The sequence below is a fragment of the Sphaerodactylus townsendi genome, linkage group LG01 (genome assembly GCF_021028975.2).
Source record: "Sphaerodactylus townsendi isolate TG3544 linkage group LG01, MPM_Stown_v2.3, whole genome shotgun sequence".
NCBI lineage: Eukaryota > Metazoa > Chordata > Lepidosauria > Squamata > Sphaerodactylidae > Sphaerodactylus > Sphaerodactylus townsendi.
The window spans coordinates 62,377,686-62,396,251 of record NC_059425.1 but is presented as its reverse complement, the minus strand read 5'-3'; the positions used below and the strand labels follow the sequence as shown (position 1 = coordinate 62,396,251).

The following is an 18,566-nucleotide window of genomic DNA, read 5'->3' as shown; positions in this document are numbered from 1 at the left end:
TGAGAAGGGGGACCAAATATTCTCTTTCTTGTGCCAAGGCCATGACCTCTAGAATCAGCATTTCAGGCATAAGAAGCAGCTGATGGGGGAAACAGAACACAAAGAAGATATGTGCCTGCCAGGAAACTGCACTGGCAGCTGATGGGATGCAATGCAACATAGTTCTAAGCCAGGGGTTTCACATTCATTTGTTATGAGAGCTGGATATAACATAAATGTTACTTGGCCAGGCCAGGTCCAGGGTATGACACTGAGGAAGGGGGCTATCTCAGCTGTTGAGCCCATAGTGGGCTTGCCAGTCCATAACAGCACTGGGGAAGATGGCCAGTCCTGGGGGCTGGTGGTGACTGCCTCAGCAAGCTGACAGCAGCTTTGCCAGCCCGGATCAGCACTGGAGGGATGGGGGGGTTACCTTACTTGACACGCCTGCAGTGAGCTTGCTAACCCACACTAGCATGAGGGGGGAAGCTGGCTCACCAGAACATGCTGGGAGTGGGTGAGTGCCTGGACTTGCCAGCCTGCAACAGCCTTGTCTGACCAGATTGGGTGGAGGGTAGGTGAGTTCCTGGACTGGCCAGTTTGCAACAGGCTCGCCAGAACAAATCAGGAGCAGGGTGGGGTGGGTGCCTAGACTGGCAAGCCCGCAGCAGAGTGGGGAGGGTGTGTGGATGGTGAACCCACTGTGGGTTCACCAGGCCAGACCAAGAGTTAGGGGGGAGTTCTCAGCTGGTTTGCAGCCCTGATACGTTCTCTCAGGGGGCTACATCTGGCCCCAGGCCATATGTTTGACACTCCTGCTCTAAGGAGCCTTAAGAATCATTTTATAGGAAGCAGACATTGTTCCTTCAGGTTTTTTTTCAGGGCTTCACAATCCAAGCCTCATAGCACTGCTATGAGTCTCTTCAGACTCACTGAGCAGAGAACCCTGAAGCTTAAGGAAAGACAATATTCTAGTTAGGCCTTGATAAAAACAGATGATTGCAGCAGGTGCTGATTGTATTTTGGATACTGTGCTTTTGAATGAAAACAACTGATCAACCTGAAAAAATAAGCCTTGCATTTTTTCCTTGGAAGTTAGCACTTCAGAACATCAATGGTGATGTATTATAATACTCTATACTTATGTAACTACAGTACAACAATTCAATAATTTTGCTGTTACTGGAATTAGAAGTAACAATTATTTTCAGAGGTGATGCTGGATGAGAGCCTTTTCACGTTTTTATTGCTGGAAAGAATCAGTCACAGAGACACCTTTGAAAAAAAAACATTCAGACTTAACAACAAAACTTCATACATATTCAGATTTGAAGTCAAAAGCTGAAAACGATGTAGTATATTCTCGGCAACTCTTTAAAACTCTGTTTATTACTGCTTGAAAATGACAGCATAGTGTAATAATGTTTACTTACCAATAATGGATCGGAGAAATCTGGCAGATCGGGTACTAATATTCCAACTAATGCACACACCACAATTAGCACAGTACACATGCCTAAAACCACCACAGGCCAATCGGCTATTAGGGCTGCATAGCTGAAACAATGAAAAATAGTTATTACAAGAGAAGAATGTCCAGGAGAGAAAAGAATTGAGTCATTTTACATTGTCTTTAAATGCATAATATTGGAGTGGAATTGATTTAGGACTTGCATATATCTGATTTAGGAGTTTGATTCTCATTTTGTTATCGTTTTAGAAAAAACAGGCCTTAGCCTTTAACCAGTTATTTTTCTGCCCTTAAGCATTTCTCTTCTGCTCGAATTAAGCTTATTATAATGTGTACTGTACCTTTGCATTCCAAGGTCCCTTCTTTGCAACCCCCCCTCCCAACTTCTGACCGGGATACGAGGCCTCAGCGATTTCCATTATGACCTGTATCTGATGAAGGGAATTCTGACTTGAAAAATTATACCCTGAAAATCTGGCTGGTCTGTAAGGTGCTACTGGACTTCAATCTAACTGTTCTTGAATTCAGAAGAGTGGGTGAGGGAAGAGAGTTGAGATGTACCAGCTGTTATAGTGGTTCCTACAAATGCTTGTGAACAAAACATATCAGCATATCTAAGTCCTGCTCCTACAAGCAACTCCCTTGGTGCTTTGCTATTTTTGTAAATAAACCGAGAGCAATTACTTAATGTTTAAATGGAGGTAATAAAATTTTAATAGTAAAGCCCTATGAAGAAGCTTCATAAGTTATTAACAGAGTAATAAAAGAGGCATCTGACAGAGATAAGGATGACAGCTATGCAAAATTTCCAAAGAAAGTCAGTGAGTTCAAAGAACCCGCATTCTTGGGCTATTCTTAGCTTTTAAAAACAGCATTCTCACAGTAAATGAATAAAGCACTTGTGAAGAGGTTTAAAGACATTGTGTGAATGAGCCTAAAATATACTTTAGTTGCCCATTATTTCTGTCCATATGAATTCTTATGTGCTCAAAATTCTAGTTAGGTTAAATTTATTTGCAAATATCACTTGCTTTATTCAAAACCTCATTAGGCAAACAGTTCAGATACACTCAATGCGCCTCTCTACATCTGTCACATACTGAATAAACAAAGGACCATATTAGCAAACCCAAAACTATTGCTGTTGGCCCCAAGATATCACTCCAACACACACATTGAATCACCTTTCTTAATGAACAAAAATTGCATTGCACAGCTCTAAGCCCTTCGGGGATAGAGCGGTCTATCAAATTGAATTAATAATAATTATTATTATAATTATAATTATAATAAAGTATAGAAAAATAAGAATCAATCACATCTTGCAATGAGGAATCTACACAAAGTGGGCAAAATTACAAATGGAAGGATTTTCCTGCCTATTCTTTTTAGCAATCTTAAGCCACTCTAAAATTTAAGAAGCATCCAAGGCAAAAATAGCTGGAAGAAGTTAATTATGTCAAAAACAAAAGTGTCTTGTATTTTATTTCATTTGTAATTCGTTTGATGTGAATTTCATTTTTAATCCTAGTGGTAGCAATACATCAGTTTTAAACAATGGCCCACACCAGATGTTGATATAGCTTCATCTACTACAGTTATAAAAGGTCTCACAAAATTACACTTTTATGGCCCAAAGCTCTTTAGTATTCTTAAATAATGAGACAGTTTCATATTTCAAAATATAATCTCAGTTTGCAAACAAACTGATATCATCCCCTTGAACACTTTAAAATAAAGTTCTTTAAAAATCCAAACATTCCAAGTGGACCATAAATATTTTCCATTTGTGTTTTGCCTCGGCTGCCTTGTCGCCCAGTACTTCTGCATCCACCTGCCCAAAGTACCAAATAAACATTATCTAAAGAAAAACCATTTTCTGCCCAAAGGAAGTGTAAATCAAACAAGTTGACCTTCAATTATGGATCAGCTCTCAACACCCAGAATTTTTTACTTTTATTTTTCTGGTCCCACGTTTCCTGAAGATCTATAGCTTGGCAGCTAACATCATTTCAAGTTCCTAGTCTCAGAACTTTGCTGAGTACAGCCTCCCACTGGAATTTCAGATGACACTTTGTAAAATGCAGAACACCTCAACTTTGGTAAATATAAAACAGAAAAAGGATCCTGGCTGTAAACAGCAAACAAGAAAGGAATGCCGCCAACTGTACAGAGACTAAAGCAGAACATCCAACCTCTTAGCTATTTTTTTTAAATGTCCCATAAGGTCTGGAGCATAGCAATCCAGCACAAATAACCAACAACTACCTAGCAAGGAAGTACACTGCTGCACACTGCCATTAAGCAGATGCAAAATGCTTGCAATGTTACTAATTTTAGATTGCCAGGAAATTCCCATGGGGAATATATAGGAATTTTGAACATGTAAGTTAAAATGTAGATTGTACTTTAATTTTTCAGCATCCCTCATGTGAACTATTGCACAGAAAAGGTAGCCTTGCCTACCCCCTTGCATAAATGCATAAAACCCCCAAAAGAACACCAAAACATCCAAACAAGAGAACATCTTACCTTTTGGGCAATGTGAGTGTCCTGACTGGCCTGAAAAGTCAAACAGAACAATTTTGTCACATAATTTCAAATATAATTTTTTGGCTTTTCAAATATTAATCAGTAGAAAATATCTGAATGGATTAAAATAATAAAGGCCAATCTTAAGAATTCTACATCTTGCTAGTATTTTAATGAGGCAAATCATATGTGACAAAGAATTTACAAAAGTCAAAATAAAAAGATTAAAAACACTCTCCACATTTCCCAGAAGAAATGCTGCAAAGCTCTCTCTCAAATAGCTTTTCAGAGGCAAATTTACAGGACACTCTAAAACAATTAGTTGACCGCTGTTGGAGAAATTCACAGGGCATTTACAGTCCTTGTTCCTAAATGATTCTTAATTATACTATGCAATTCCTATGCAGGGTTATTTTGAAAAGCCATGCCTTTCTTCATCAGTTGAAATATATATAACGAATAAATCACCCAAAATGGAACACACAAGCTCTTTACCTGGTTCCTTAAGTCAGCTCTATCAACGTTATTTTAGTTCTAAAAGAGAGCTGAACTAAGAGCCTGGACCAATATTTGCTTCCCTCAGAAAAAAAAAGTTCATGGTTATATTTAGAATAAAGCAACTCAAGCTGTGTTTTCAGCTTTAGAAAACTGTAATCAGGGCCTCCTGGGGAACCTGCAAATCCTCTGAAAAGCACCAGATATACAGATATGACAAACATCGCAAACAGATGTTCAGCAGTAACTTAAGCCATAGGTAAAACAGGAACTTTGCTTCACAGTGGAGGTTAGCCCTAAAAGGTGCTTCTACATGCTTGTATGATATTGGACATTTTGAAAAGAGGTTAACTTAAGTGTGCTGTATTTCTGGTGCTGAAAGTTCTTTAAAAATACTCTGACAGACAACAATATTGTTTCTGAAATTATAAAGGGACAAGAAAGTAAAAAATAGCATAGACCTCCACAATTAAACCAGTGTTTCCTCCAAAGTACTGAAACCGACTCAAAATTATTATTTTCAAGAGTTAGATATCTCTTCCAATTCTAAACATATATCTTCCTGTGACAGACTTCCAGAAGTATTGTGTGCAAAGAACATGGAATTAGTGGTCCACTTTTGTTCCAATTAACAATTTTTAAGCAACCTTATACAGATTTGTTATACCACACACTTTCTGGAATTCTTTTTTGAATTGTCCATATGCAACAACATATGGATAAATTGTGAAAAGTCACTATCCTTTTATGAAGGGTAGAGAGTGCCTGCTCCTCCTCTCCAATTCTCCACAGTCTTCACAATTTGGGCAGCACTCTCTAGGCAAACTAACTCAAAGCATAAAATTCCGCATATAAGATAGCATAAAGGGTCTATTTTGCTATCTGTTTCTGTATTTTAGAGCATAACTAGTAATTTTTTGTGGATGTCCAAAAAAGAAGATTTCCAACCAACCGATATAATAAAGATGTCATTAACAGCTGCAACATACTGGATACAATGTAGAAATTCATTTTGATAACACAGGGGGTTTTATGCATGATTTGAAAAACAATGCAATTTGACAGCAGGTGTGACCTTAACCTTTTCAGACTGGGAAGACTGCATCATTTTGTGCAACACAGTACAAACTTAAGCACCGAGGAAGTAAAATACAGAATACAGAGTGGGATTGCACACATCATTTTTTGTATGAGTTCAGTGTGATTTTAAAATATCTTTAAATGTATCAGGAATTGTTTGGAAACCCTTTTTCCTTTCAAAAGGGATATAGATCAAAGATGGTGTTATTTTTTATTATACAGTTGCAATGGTTTAGATTAGGGATTACCAAAAGTGGGCGGTACTGCCCCCCTGGGTGGTAGAAACATCAAGGGGGAGGGGGAAAAATTTGGGGGGGGGGGTGGCGGGGTGGCACAGAGATTTCTGGGCCAGCTGGCGAGAAAAAGGTCTAGTCCTTCCACCCTTGCTGTGTGGTGGCTGATCAGTTTTAAAGGAAAAGCAGCAGCAGTCTTCTTGCTGTGTAGCCCTGCGGGGAGGGCACAGGGCCCTGAGTGTGTGTGGTTGAGGAAGAGGATGTCATGCCCTTATATAAAGCAATGGTGCGACCACACTTGCAGTACTGTGTTCAGTTCTGGTCACCATATCTCAAAAAGGATATCGAGGAGACAGAAAAAGTGCAGAGAAGGGCAACAAGGATGATTGAGGGATTGGAACTCCTTCCTTATGAGGAGGCTGCAGCGTTTGGAGAGAAGACATCTGATTGAAGTCTATAAAATTATGCATGGGGTAGAAAATGTTGACAGAGAAATTTTTCTCTCTTTCTCACAATACTAGAACCAGGGGGCATCCATTGAAAATGCTGGGGGGAAGAATTAGGACTAATAAAAGGAAACATTTCTTCATGCAATGCGTGATTGGTGTGTGGAATATGCTGCCACAGGAGGTGGTGATGGCCACTAACCTGGATAGCTTTAAAAGGGGCTTGGACAGACTTATGGAGGAGAAGTCGATGTATGGCTACCAATCTTGATCCTCCTTGATCTGACATTGCAAATGCCTTAGCAGCAGTGGCATAGTGGTTAAGAGCAGGTGCATTCTAATCTGGAGGTACCGGGTTTGATTCCTTGCTCTGCCGCCTGAGCTGTGGAGGCTTATCTGGGGAATTCAGATTAGCCTGTGCACTCCCACACACGCCAGCTGGGTGACCTTGGGCTAGTCACAGTTCTTCTGAGCTCTCTTAGCCCCACCTACCTCACAGGGTGCTTGTTGTGAGGAGGGAAGGGCAAGGAGATTGTAAGCCCCTTTGAGTCTCCTATAGGAGAGAAAGGGGGGATATAAATCCAAACTACTACTCCTCTTCCTCCTCCTCTTCTTCTTCTTCGGGAGCAGCAGCAGCAGAAGGCCATTGCTTTCACATCCTGCATGTGAGCTCCCAAAGGCATCTGGTGGGCCACTGCGAGTAGCAGAGTGCTGGACTAGGTGGACTCTGGTCTGATCCAGCAGGCTCTTTCTTATGTTCTTAAACCTATGCAGTAGTTCAGCATGGCTAGAAATAATGACAAGAATTATCTTTCCTTGAGCCAGTTTATTGACTGAATTTACTGTTGCTTGCAACTGAAGGTTTTTAAGTTTTGTTGTCACTTTGTGTTCTTTTGAGGCAAAAGAAAACTATCTATTTTTAAAGTTAAACTATGACTCTCCTCAACTCCACAATACCTTCTGCCAATTTCATATGCATGTTTGCAGGGGTGAACAGATGTCAGGAACTGAACTAAGGAGTATGAGCTGGGGAAAGTTGAAAATGGGCAGAGGAAGAGTTAGGCACTGCTGACTCAAAAGACTTCTGCTGCTTCTCTGTTTAAAGTTGTTTTTACCTTAGAGTAATCTCGGAGGCTCTAATCCATGTGGTGGGTTCTTTAATTAATTCCACATTTAATTAACTTTCCCTTCTAGGACACTAACAGCAAGATACAGCATGAATATTACAAACATTTTATTTAACATAGCAAAGACAGTAAAACATCTTAATATCACTGTGAGCCAATATGAGCATGTGCCAATATCTAATTTGGAGCAGACTTGTGACTTCAAGATACTTCCCACACCAAACTCTCTGTGCTTCTTCCCTCACATCTCCTTCTACAACTACAGTGAAACTAAGAGATGTGAAGTTGGAACTAAATTATCACTAAGTACCTTTCAGTGGTTGTTCTAGCACTATGTAGCATGTGTAAAATTGTTTGTGGTGGGTTTTCTGGGCTGTGTGGCCATGGTCTGGTGACTTTCGAGGCCCTGTAATTGGAATGAGTACACTTTAATGAGGATCCAGGAACAAGATCCACGGCCACACAGCCCGGAAAACCCACCGCAACCAGTTTAATCTGGCCGTGAAAGCCTTTGACAATACATGTGTAAAATGTTTTCTTGTTAGCCTCTCACTATTCTTACCAATTTTACACTGCAATCCTGGGGTGGGGTGAAGCACACAGGTAACCAGTGAGGTTCTACACTGATATACCTACCTACAAGATGTGCCAGTGTATTTCTAAGAGGAACTAGTGGACCACCCTAGCAGCACTGCATTCTAATTGGGTAGTGATGTGACAATGTTGTGGAGCAATGCCAGAACAAGCTACTGCACAGAAAGGGAAAAGGGAAGACTTTGAGGCATGGCAGGAATTAGTGTGCTCCCTAAGTCACTGTAGCCCAGGAACCACCTCCCTATGAAGATGGAAAGTTACACCGTCAAAAACAACAGAATAGTCCATAGGCACCTGTCAGGACTACAACTCCCAGCATGCACCTGCTCCCGCCTTTTTCCAGCAAGAGTGGGAAAACAAACTGAGAAGCTACATCCCACCGGAGCTTCACGGCCAATGAGAGGACAGAGAATGGGCGGGGGGAGAAAACTGATTGGTTGTTGTTACGTTCAGAAATAAAATAAATACTGGAACTGAGGACACGAATCCTCAGTTCCAGTATCCTGTATGTAGGGCAACGCAAATCAATAAAGTTCTTTTAAGTTAACTTCGTTTGAGTGTGTTCAGCCTTACAGGCACCCATATGCCTCAGCAGAGCACAAGATGCCAACTACAGCTTCACCCAACCATAGCTCCCCCAGCCCTAAACAGCCCTAAACAGCAGACAGAATGCCCCAGAGTTTAGTATATAGAGTGCCTGGTGCAAGACTTTGTCTCAGAGGTTTCTGTTGTGCACTGAGAACACAGAATTGGTGGTGGGGCAACCATAGAGATGGCACTTTGCACCAGCACTACCACCCAAAACATAGATGTACAGTGGAAACTTGAAAGTTGACTCCACGCTGCTGGTTGCACCTCACATGGGAACAGTGTGTGGCTGCCATAACAAGGGTAGTGGTTCTAGGTACATCTCCCGAACACTGCTGGAATCTGATAAGCCATGCAGCTTGGAGGTACAGTTGCAGGGGACCCAGAGTGGATGCAAGGGAGTTGTTGCCATTGGTGCAGCATAGAGAAACTGTGGAGTGGCATCTCTGCCACAGCAATGGATCTCCAGGATGGCCCAACAGCTAGGGCATCCTGTTCTCCCATATGCAGTTGGTGGGAGACAAATCATCATCTCCAAGGATTTTGGCTGTTTGAACAGGAAGGGGCAGGCATCCTGCCCACTGTACAGGCCATATGTCTCTGTTGGGGTTGTGCGGTTGCTGGATCCTTCCCCATTGTTTACTGGCTCTTGGGGCAGAGGGGAGAAGTGAGGTTGAGAGGTAGAGGCCAGATCTCAGAGGTGGGGTGAGGGTTGCACCTGAGTGTGCCACTCATGGGGATGTTATCAGCTGCCATTTTCTGAATGGTGGATGTTGCCAGGGTTCCCATGTCATAACAGCCCTCAGGATTATGCCGTTAATGCTCATTTCATTTTTATTTATTTAAAACACTTTTATGCCACCTTTCAACCCAAACAGGATCTCCCAAGTGAGCATCTGAAACAAATGACCTATGAAAATCAGAACCATTTAAATTCTTCAAAATTACATAAGAAGGAATATTAATGGATCAAATAAAAACATTTAATTCATGCTTACAATTGCTAATAAAAATTTGTCCTGTTCCAATCATAAACACAAAGTAATCAAGTTTGGGAAAACTGGGTGCTAATCTTGTGTATCCTAGTAGCCTTTAAAAGCTGACACCAGACTTCCAAAAGTGCTTACTGAGAACACACGATTTATTCATGGAAAGTACAGTTGTCAAGGCTGTAGGGCTGTCACACTGATTAAATGGTCATTATTCAACTAATTAAGATGACAGAGTTTGCCTCATATCTTCTATCTGGTGAAACTCAGAACATTTGGCCTTAAGTTTCCCCTTGGGTTTCCTTTTCATAGCTGGGTGCTCCACACTTAGAAAGCAGGAGATGGTCTTAAGGGCCTCACGGATGATCTCCCATGGCAGGAGGGCCTAGAGGAGAAAGAAGCACAGCAAAGCTCTTTGTTGTTTCTTTGGCCTGTTTTTTTCAGTTTTCATCAAGAAAAACCTCACTGCTCACAACAAACAGAACCTTAGCTGTGCTTTCTTTACAAAGCTCACAGCATGCATTCAGCCTAACGCACCCTCCCCATTAGTGTTCCTTATCAATCCAGTAAAAAGTTTGACTCACTGGTGACACACCTAGTTATCAAAATTTCTTCAGCTTGTTTAGACACCTACTTCATTTCCTGAGAGCAAAATATTTTTAAACCCAGTCTTCATTAAGAGGAAACTGAAAAAAAAATCTTCAGCGACATCCAAAGAAAATGCTAACACTTCTGTATGTTATTTGCAGAAATGAAAAAAATGAAGTTTAAACACGCTAGATACAGTTTCTAGTTCTACTCTTATAGAATCACATAGTAAGATGCCATTTATTCCTTAAAAGTCTCTTTTTATGTTTTAACACATCATGCAACTATACATATAGTTATAATTAGTTGATAAATAAATGTATCTTTCAGAATTACTAATGTCATATCTAGCGCCTAAGAGGAAAGCAGAAAGCGTGTACACAGACACACTTCCAAAAACACTTTTCTTGAAGTCCATCCTCCAATAAAGAAACTTCAGAAAAAGAAAAATATCCAGCACTTCTATGCACATTCAAGAATGCTGAAAAGCCAAGAGATTCTTGTTGAGTCTGGTCTTTTTTTCGCAGACTGTCTAGTGTCTAATTTGGAAGAGTCTTCTTGCTTAAGTCCTTGGAAGAAGGAAGCCATTCATCCATTTGACCAAAACATCTTTGCTTTTTTGTTACTGAATTACAACACTCTCAGTTCTCATTTTGAACAGAGCTTATGTATAGTTTGCTGGAAGTTTCAAAATTGTTTTAAGCAGTACTTGTCATATTTAACAGAAGAATACTATTCCAGTTATCTTGCATAGGCAGAAGAGGCTTATTCTTATTAATTATCTCATTTAGACACCACAGTTCAAAGGACTAACAGATTGTTGGGTTAAATATTAACTATTCTGTTTTTTCATGGAAGTTGAGGGATACAGGGTGTGATGGATTAGGCCCAGATAAAAGGGTTAATTGTTAGAAGGTGCAGAAAAGCTGGCCTTAGCAACACTTAATGTAAAAGGAGACACCTCCTGATTGGCTGGCTGAGACGCAGTTAGCCTAGAGCCACAGGTAGGGGGAGCTAGGTGTTATAAAAGCAGGAAGAAGCCTGTCAGAGGAAAGAGATAGAGAATTGGCGGTCCTGAAAGCAGACTGAGAGTTGTGACAAAGAGATTTCTGTCACTTCCTTGGAGTCAGTCTGAGATCTTGTCTAGTGGCAGTGAGGCCAGTGAGAGACAGAGAGAGGAAGGCTAGGTGGCCAGATTAAGGGATCTCCAAGAGACTGAGGGGAAGGATCAGTGCATATCACAGGCTAGAGGCCTAGTTGGTGGGAGATGGAAGGGAAACTTATTACACGGAGACCCTCCTAAGCCAGTGTAAAATCCCTTTGGATAGAAGGGTGGGCATTTTAGGAGTGGGTTCTGGACTGTGTGTGGAAGGTTTGCCACAAAGTCTGTAACTGAAACAGCCAAACAACCTGCATTTGCTCTGTAACATCTAAGAAAGAAGTCTGCCTAAAGTAATGCTTATGTGCCACTCTGAACCATCATCCTGAGAAGAAAAGTTTATTAAATAAAATCCAGTTTTTGTGTTTTAAACTTTCAAGAGCCTCTCTATATGTTCTATTTGGTGCAGTTCATGGTGGCAGCATTTAAAAACTACAGTTCAGTTTGCCCTGACAGGATCCCTGTTTGAAAGGCCTGTGTGTGTGCGTGAGTTGAGGGGAGTGCCTTAGGCCAACAAAATCAGCTAACCAAATATCCACCCTCAGGAACAGGCTTCCCTCGCTTTTTGGGGCCGCTGTCTTCCCTCAGGGAGTGGGTGCTGTTACACAGGGAATGGGAAATGTGTTTAATACATTGTTGCTACCATTTGCAAATTCCAGATTCTAAAAGTCAAAAGACATCATTGCTCCATGATTGCAGAATCGCAACCAAAGCAAGAATTAAGGAATATTTTTAAAAAATCAGCAAAGATTTAAAGAAAAAATACAGCTTCATTATCATTACAAGTCTTTGAGCGAGTCATTATTTAATGTGCTATTTTATTACCCTAAGCATATGTAGTCTGCTTATCATTTAACTGTCTAGAATTAAGTTTGATACTCTGGTTTAGCATCACAGAATCTAAGGCAATGGATCAAAGTTTAAGAAAGAACTGCAGCATATTCTGTTCATGTGGAACACATGCTGAATAATAATCAATATGGGATATCTTTTCATATATTAATAAAGTCTGACAAACCTAGTAAATGTTGATTATAACTCGCCCAACCGTTGAAACCTAATAGAGAACTTACAGATGAGAAATTTCTAGAGCAGAAAATGTTGCTCTGAAGAAGTTTCAGGCAACAGAGCCCAGCTTGGATCCTGCAAAAAATTTCCCCAACAAAGATTTCTATCAGCAAATCGTGACTTGTTCATCTCCCCAGAGCTGAAACCCCAAATTCCCATAAAATTGTGCTTCTAGACAAAAGGGTCCCCTAGGATAAGTGGTTGTGTCCACTACCCTGTGTCAGAATTCCACAGATGCCCACAGGCTCAAAAAGGTTGGAGACCCCTGAACTAGTGTTAATCAGTGATAGAGGTAACTAACACAGTAGAATGCCCATTGGACCTACCTGTGAAGGGTTCTTCTCCATTGAGCTGAAGAGGACATCTGGGCATTCTCCAGCAACCAATTAGGGAGGCAGGAATATTAATTAACTCTTCAGCTTCCATGGTCTACTGGAGACTGCCCCCTTCTCCTCCAGGATGGTTACTCTGCCTAGCAGTGCCAGATAACACTCAAACAGGAGAACAATAACTCCTCCCTAAATTAACATGGAACATAGGGAAGAGAAAACAAGTGGCACACGAGTCAGACAACCGGGGCAGATTCCCAGTGTTGGAACAGAATGTAATACAATCAAAGAATTGAAAGTTGAACGACAAAAACACGGATTCCTTGCATTGGGAGAGGAGAAAGACAACCAACTGGGAGAGCAGATGTCCTCTTCAGTTCAATGGAGAAGAACCCTTCACAGGTAGGTCCAATGGGCATTCTCCATTGAGCCAGAGCACATCTGGGTGACTTCTGTAGCAGTGTCACCTCTTATAGGGTGGGGTCATAGTCCTCTCCCAAGATATGCTTCAAAACTCTTCGACCGTATGTGGCGTCTGAAGAGCTGAAGACGTTTAGTCTATAGTGTTTCACGAAAGTACAGACAGATGACCAGGTCGCTGCTCTGCAGATTTGTTGTTAAAGGCTGCATTTGGCCGACATGTTTCATACTGAGTGAGCTGTGATCCCTGTAGAGACAGCGAGTCTCTGCACCTTATAAACTTCAGCAATGCATTCCCTAAGGCATTTGCTGATGGTCTGTGAAGAAATTTTGGTCCCCCTATTATGATTCACTACTGAGATGAATAATGCTTCAGACTTCCTAAAATCGTGAGTCCTTATTAGGTAGGCTTTAAGTGCCCTTCTGACATCTAACTCGTGCCAATAGACCTCCTTTGGATGCTTTAGTTCCAGACAGAATGTAGGTAGGAGGATTTCCTGCTGCTGCTGAAATGCAGAATTAACTTTTGGAATAAAAGTTGGGTCAGTACGCAGGACCACTTTTTCCTTGTGGAAAATACACAGGGATGGTTTGGCTGAAAGAGCTGCCAACTTGGAAACTCTCCATCCAAGGTGATAGCAACGAGGAAGATGACCTTCATTCTGAGATGTTTTAATGATATGCTCGTGACCGGTTCAAATGGTGGCTTGGTCAAGGCGTGTAGGACCGTATGTAATTTCCAAGTCGAGAAATGATGTCGGATACATCCATCTCTGAGGCTTGCTCCATGAAGAAACCTTTTAATGTGGGGATGAGAGGTTGGACAGTATCCTTCCAGGCTTGTTACTACAGACATAATAGCCACCACCTGTCTGTGGAGGGTGGAAGATCTCAGCCCAGATTTAAGTCCATCTTGAAGGAAGCTCAGTACATCACCTGTGGCCAGACCTGTTGGGTTACGCTTCTTACGTCAACGCCATCTTACAAATGCCTTCCAGGTGGCATCTGTAACTTCTGGTCTGTATCCTTTCGCCGTCAGCTCTTGTCTTTCAATCTCCACACAGTCAAACTCAAGCGCCCTAGATCTGGATGGGACATCGGGCCTTGATGCAAGAGATCCTTGTCTGGAGGAAGATGGATTTGTTTGCACACTGACAGGCTGAGGATATTGGCAAACAACGGACGTTGGGGCCACCACAGTGCCATGAGGAGGACTTCGGCTCTTTCCTCCCGGATCCTGTGTAGTAGCCTGGGAATCAGGGGAATCAGAGGGAAGGCATACAGAAGGCCCACTGGCCATCTTGAAGATAATGCGTTCATTGTCTCTGCTAGTGGATGCTGAAAGCAAGAGAAAAATCTGGGAGTGAGTTTGTTCTGGAAGGATGGAAACAAGTCCACAATCGGAGTGCCCAGGGACCGAGCAATCAGGACAAAGGTGTCTCTTTTGAGGGCCCACTCCCCTGGATGTAGTCTGCCGGCTCAGCCAGTCCATCTGGGTATTGTGAATCCCACAAATATGTTCTGATGGAACAGACAGGAGATGAACTTCGACCCACTGGAGTGTAAGGGTCGCTTCCCTATGGAGAAGAGAAGGTCTGGAGCCCCCTTGCCAATTCAAGTATGTCTTGGCTGCGACACTGTCTGTCCAGAATAGCACACGAGCCCCTTGTAGGAATGTTTGAAAGTGCTGTAAGGCCAGACGAATTGCTCTCAGCTCAAGGACACTGATTGGCATCTTGGCTTCTGTCTTTGACCAGATCCCCTGTTCTCAGAGGGCAGGAAAACTTTCTCCTTTCAGGGCATTTCAGACCCCTCCCCGTCTTTGTCCTGGCCGGGAGCAGAAGGACGGTAGCCTGAGAAGCTTTCCTCTGCAGCCCAGAGGGCAGCAGTCCTCTCCCAAAGAAAGGCAGCAAGAAGCCAATTTAAAAAACAAGGAAAGGATTAACAGATAAAAGCAAGACAGTCTCTAAATGCTACTGCTCTCCCTAAAGGCAGGAACAGAACTGGAGGAGAAGGGGGCAGTCTCCAACAGACCATGGAAGCTGAAAAGTTAATTAATATTCCTGCCTCCCTAATTGGTTGCTGGAGAATACCCAGATGTCCTCTGGCTCAATGGAAAACTGGAAATGACCAGGGGTGTTTTGCTTCTTCTCCTAACTAAAATTGTTGTGATCTCTAAAGGGAAACAATATTTTTGAAGAGATTTTTTTTTTGGAATCAAGCTTTTCTCTACCTTTAAAGAGACTCAAAGCAGCTTATAATGACCCTTGCTTCTCCTTCCCACACCAGACATCTTGTGAGGTAGGTGAGGGCGAGACAGTTTAAAGAGAACTGTGACGAGTCCAAGGTCTCACAGCTGGCTCCATGTGGAGGAGTGAGGAAACAAACCCGGTTCTCCAGATTAAAGTCTGCCGCTCTTAACCACTACACCGCACTTGCAGTTATGAACAGTATAACAGAGTATTCACAAATGTGGGGGAAAGATCAGGTTGTAATTATACTGATTTAAAAATAGATACACAAATTTGTTCTACCAGTAGTAAATGAAATCCGTTACTCTGATTCACACTTCAACTCCAAAACATAACAAAAACAACAAACAAATTAGAGAGTAACAGATAATTAAGCTGCCATATTACTAAAAAACCTACAATGAAACAGGGTATAATTTTCTAATAAATTTACAGTAAGAATCAATGATTCATTCTTCTAATGTCAGGTCACTGAGAAACATTATGCTCTATAGGCTTGAAAAACATGCTTCAGCCTCCTATATTGTATATTTGATTACTTGCCAAGTGTCAAATCCTAGTTGAATATGGTACTGTATTCCCTCCCTGATAATAGTACCATTTCTTCCAGTTCCCAATTAAAGTTAACAATGTGGGCATATGGAGTTAACAAACAACAATGAAAGCTGGTTTGATTATACACTAGATTTAATTAATGTGCCTTACAAAAAAATGGGACGACACCTGCACTTAATATTACTTTGTCATAACAAGCACAGCACTGGATACCTTCCAGCTAGGGCTGTTTTAACACACAGTGTTTTTTTAAATGCATTCCCAACAACTGACTCAAGGCAGTCTCAGATGGTTCAGGCCTAACACCTGCTAATCTGCCCCAATTTGCTTCAGATTGCTTTATACCTCCCCTTCAGCCACAGATTGTTTCTCCTGTCAAGCATACCCCACAGAAGTTCACGTCATCTAGGCAGGAGACATGAAATGCTCCCCTAAATATTTCATGAATGCCATGTTGACCACAATCTTCTCAGACTGCTCTATGTGCACTTATTCCACCTCAACCCCGCCAATGATGGTTGTTATCCACAAGTTCAGGCTGTGTGGTAAGGATCTGTGGAAAACAACCATCATTGGCAAGAGTGGGCCAAACTGAGGCAAACTGAGTTCAATTACCACTGCCAAATCATAACTTGGTGCTGCACAAGATACACAGTTCAACATGCAAATTCAAAAAAGGACAATTAAAGATTAATTTTCAAGGAATGTTACTGAACACAAATTAAAACTCAATTGAAATTTACAAATTTTCAGAAAGTCTCATGTTATAAATTGGTATATACATACAGCAGAGAATATCTTCAATTTGATTGCTCAAGGCAAAAAGGCAATAAGAGTGGGAGGTGTCTGGAGACCACGCCCTGGAATCCCTCCCTGACTAGGAGAGGACCCAGGAGAAGCCCCAAGAGAAAGACTTGCCAGACCCCAGGGGGGCACAAAGTGGCAAGAGGCAGTGGACAGACCCTGCAGGACAAGAAAGCTTGCAGGGAGGAGCCTTGCCGTGGGCCAGATGCTGTCTGGGCTCCAAAGGCCACACAGAAGAGGCCTGGAAGGCATGCCAAGCCATGTTCAGGCTTGGCCCAATGGTACACCAGAACCAATGGATGTATTTCCAAACTGAACTGGATCAAAAAATTGTGGACTTTCAAGTTCATTGGACTCGGCCCATCCATGCAAAAAGAAAGTTTCATATAATCACTAACCCAACAGTTTGTGGCTTCATTTTGAATAAATAAAAATTCTACAGAAATAGAAGACAATATTTACCAAATAATACCAATTTCAGCAATAGTTTCAGATGGTGAGCCTTGCTGATCTGCAGAAGAAGCACTACATTCAAATCCAACAATAAGCCACGGATGTCAATTTTATTAATTTCTTAAATCAATTTGATATCCTGCTTTTACAAGAGACATGGATGGTTGACAATTTTGATATCCCTAACTTTTGTTCTGTAGTATTGGAGGCAACTCCAAGTATAAGAGGGGGTAGACCATCAGGGGGACTGGGAATATTCATCTCAACCAACTTAAATCTGCATGTTAAAAGAATTTATAGCCCATGCCCATGGGCTTTGGTGGTGTTATTATACTCCAAGTCAGTTTGTTTTCTATGTGTTGATATTTATCTTCCTCCATCTCAAACCAAGGACCGTGGGTTAAGTCAAAGTGGGACAAGGTAGAGGAAATGTTATGCCATCTATCACTGAACTACCCTACAGCTCATCTAATTATTGGTGGAGACTTTAATGCAAAAATGGGACAGAATGATGAAACAGTTGTTAGCTATAGATTTGGGGTAGGTGTCTTGGAGGACAATGACACACCATATATTTATAATCAGGAGAAACAAATCTTGATATAGCAATGCCAATTATCGCGGGAATGTGTTTGTACCAAACAGCAATTAAATTTAATTTGAAGTTATTCTGAATGGGAGTCAACCAGGAGATTACCCAGGGCAATACACTTTCTGGTCTGGTACTAAAAGCATCGAACTATTGATTACCTGTTGGGTTCCCAGGAAATGCATAAATAGGAATCCAGACATTTTACAGTAGTTCCACGGGTAGAAAGTGACCACTTTCTCCCTTGTTGCTGGATTTGACAATACTGGAAGTTTGAGGTCTCTTAGAGCTCCTCACACTTACAGGACTCTCAGTGATAGAGTCAAAACAGATTGAGAATAAAATGGAATACTAATTATTGAACAACAGTTCCATTAGGCTGGTTCAACTCAGACATAGGTAGAGTTGGACAAAAGCTGAACTTTTAAAACAGGTTAATAAAGGGTCCAATACTGAAAGGGTACGAGGGAACTTGTACAAGAAACCCTCAAACCCCTCCTTTTATCAAAAGAACAACAGAGGGTATCTCTCATTCAGGAACATTCCATAAACAAAGTGGTTTGACCCATGAGATTGTGTATTAGCTAAGGAAAATCTTATAAAGAATTATTCCACAGCTTTCAAGGCTGGTGTGATCCCACAATCTCCAAGTACTTGAAGGGAAAAGGAGATCATATGCAAATCCCTAATAAAACATAAGAGAAAAAAAAGTTGGACAGTCATGCCAAATGGCAAGTCCTTTAATTAGAGGCGGCAAATGACAAGCAATGATTCCAGAACTTTTGGAGACTGAACTAGCACATAGAATAACAATT

At 41.5% G+C, this 18,566-nt stretch overlaps 1 protein-coding gene across 10 annotated transcripts in view; it reads right to left on the bottom strand.

Moving 5' to 3' along the window:
- The window catches only part of DISP1 (dispatched RND transporter family member 1), a 93,771-nt gene that overhangs the window by 16,163 nt on the left and 59,042 nt on the right, over positions 1–18,566 (bottom strand). For 9 of the 10 annotated variants that reach the window (XM_048502624.1, XM_048503058.1, XM_048502530.1 and 6 more), the window contains 2 exons: positions 3,983–4,012; positions 1,413–1,536 (listed from right to left, as the gene is read on the bottom strand). In XM_048502624.1, coding sequence (XP_048358581.1) covers positions 1,413–1,536; positions 3,983–4,012 — 154 coding nt within the window. Of the gene's footprint in view, positions 1–1,412; positions 1,537–3,982; positions 4,013–4,477; positions 4,496–18,566 lie in introns of those variants that run through there. The other variant, XM_048503141.1, reaches the window with a different exon arrangement.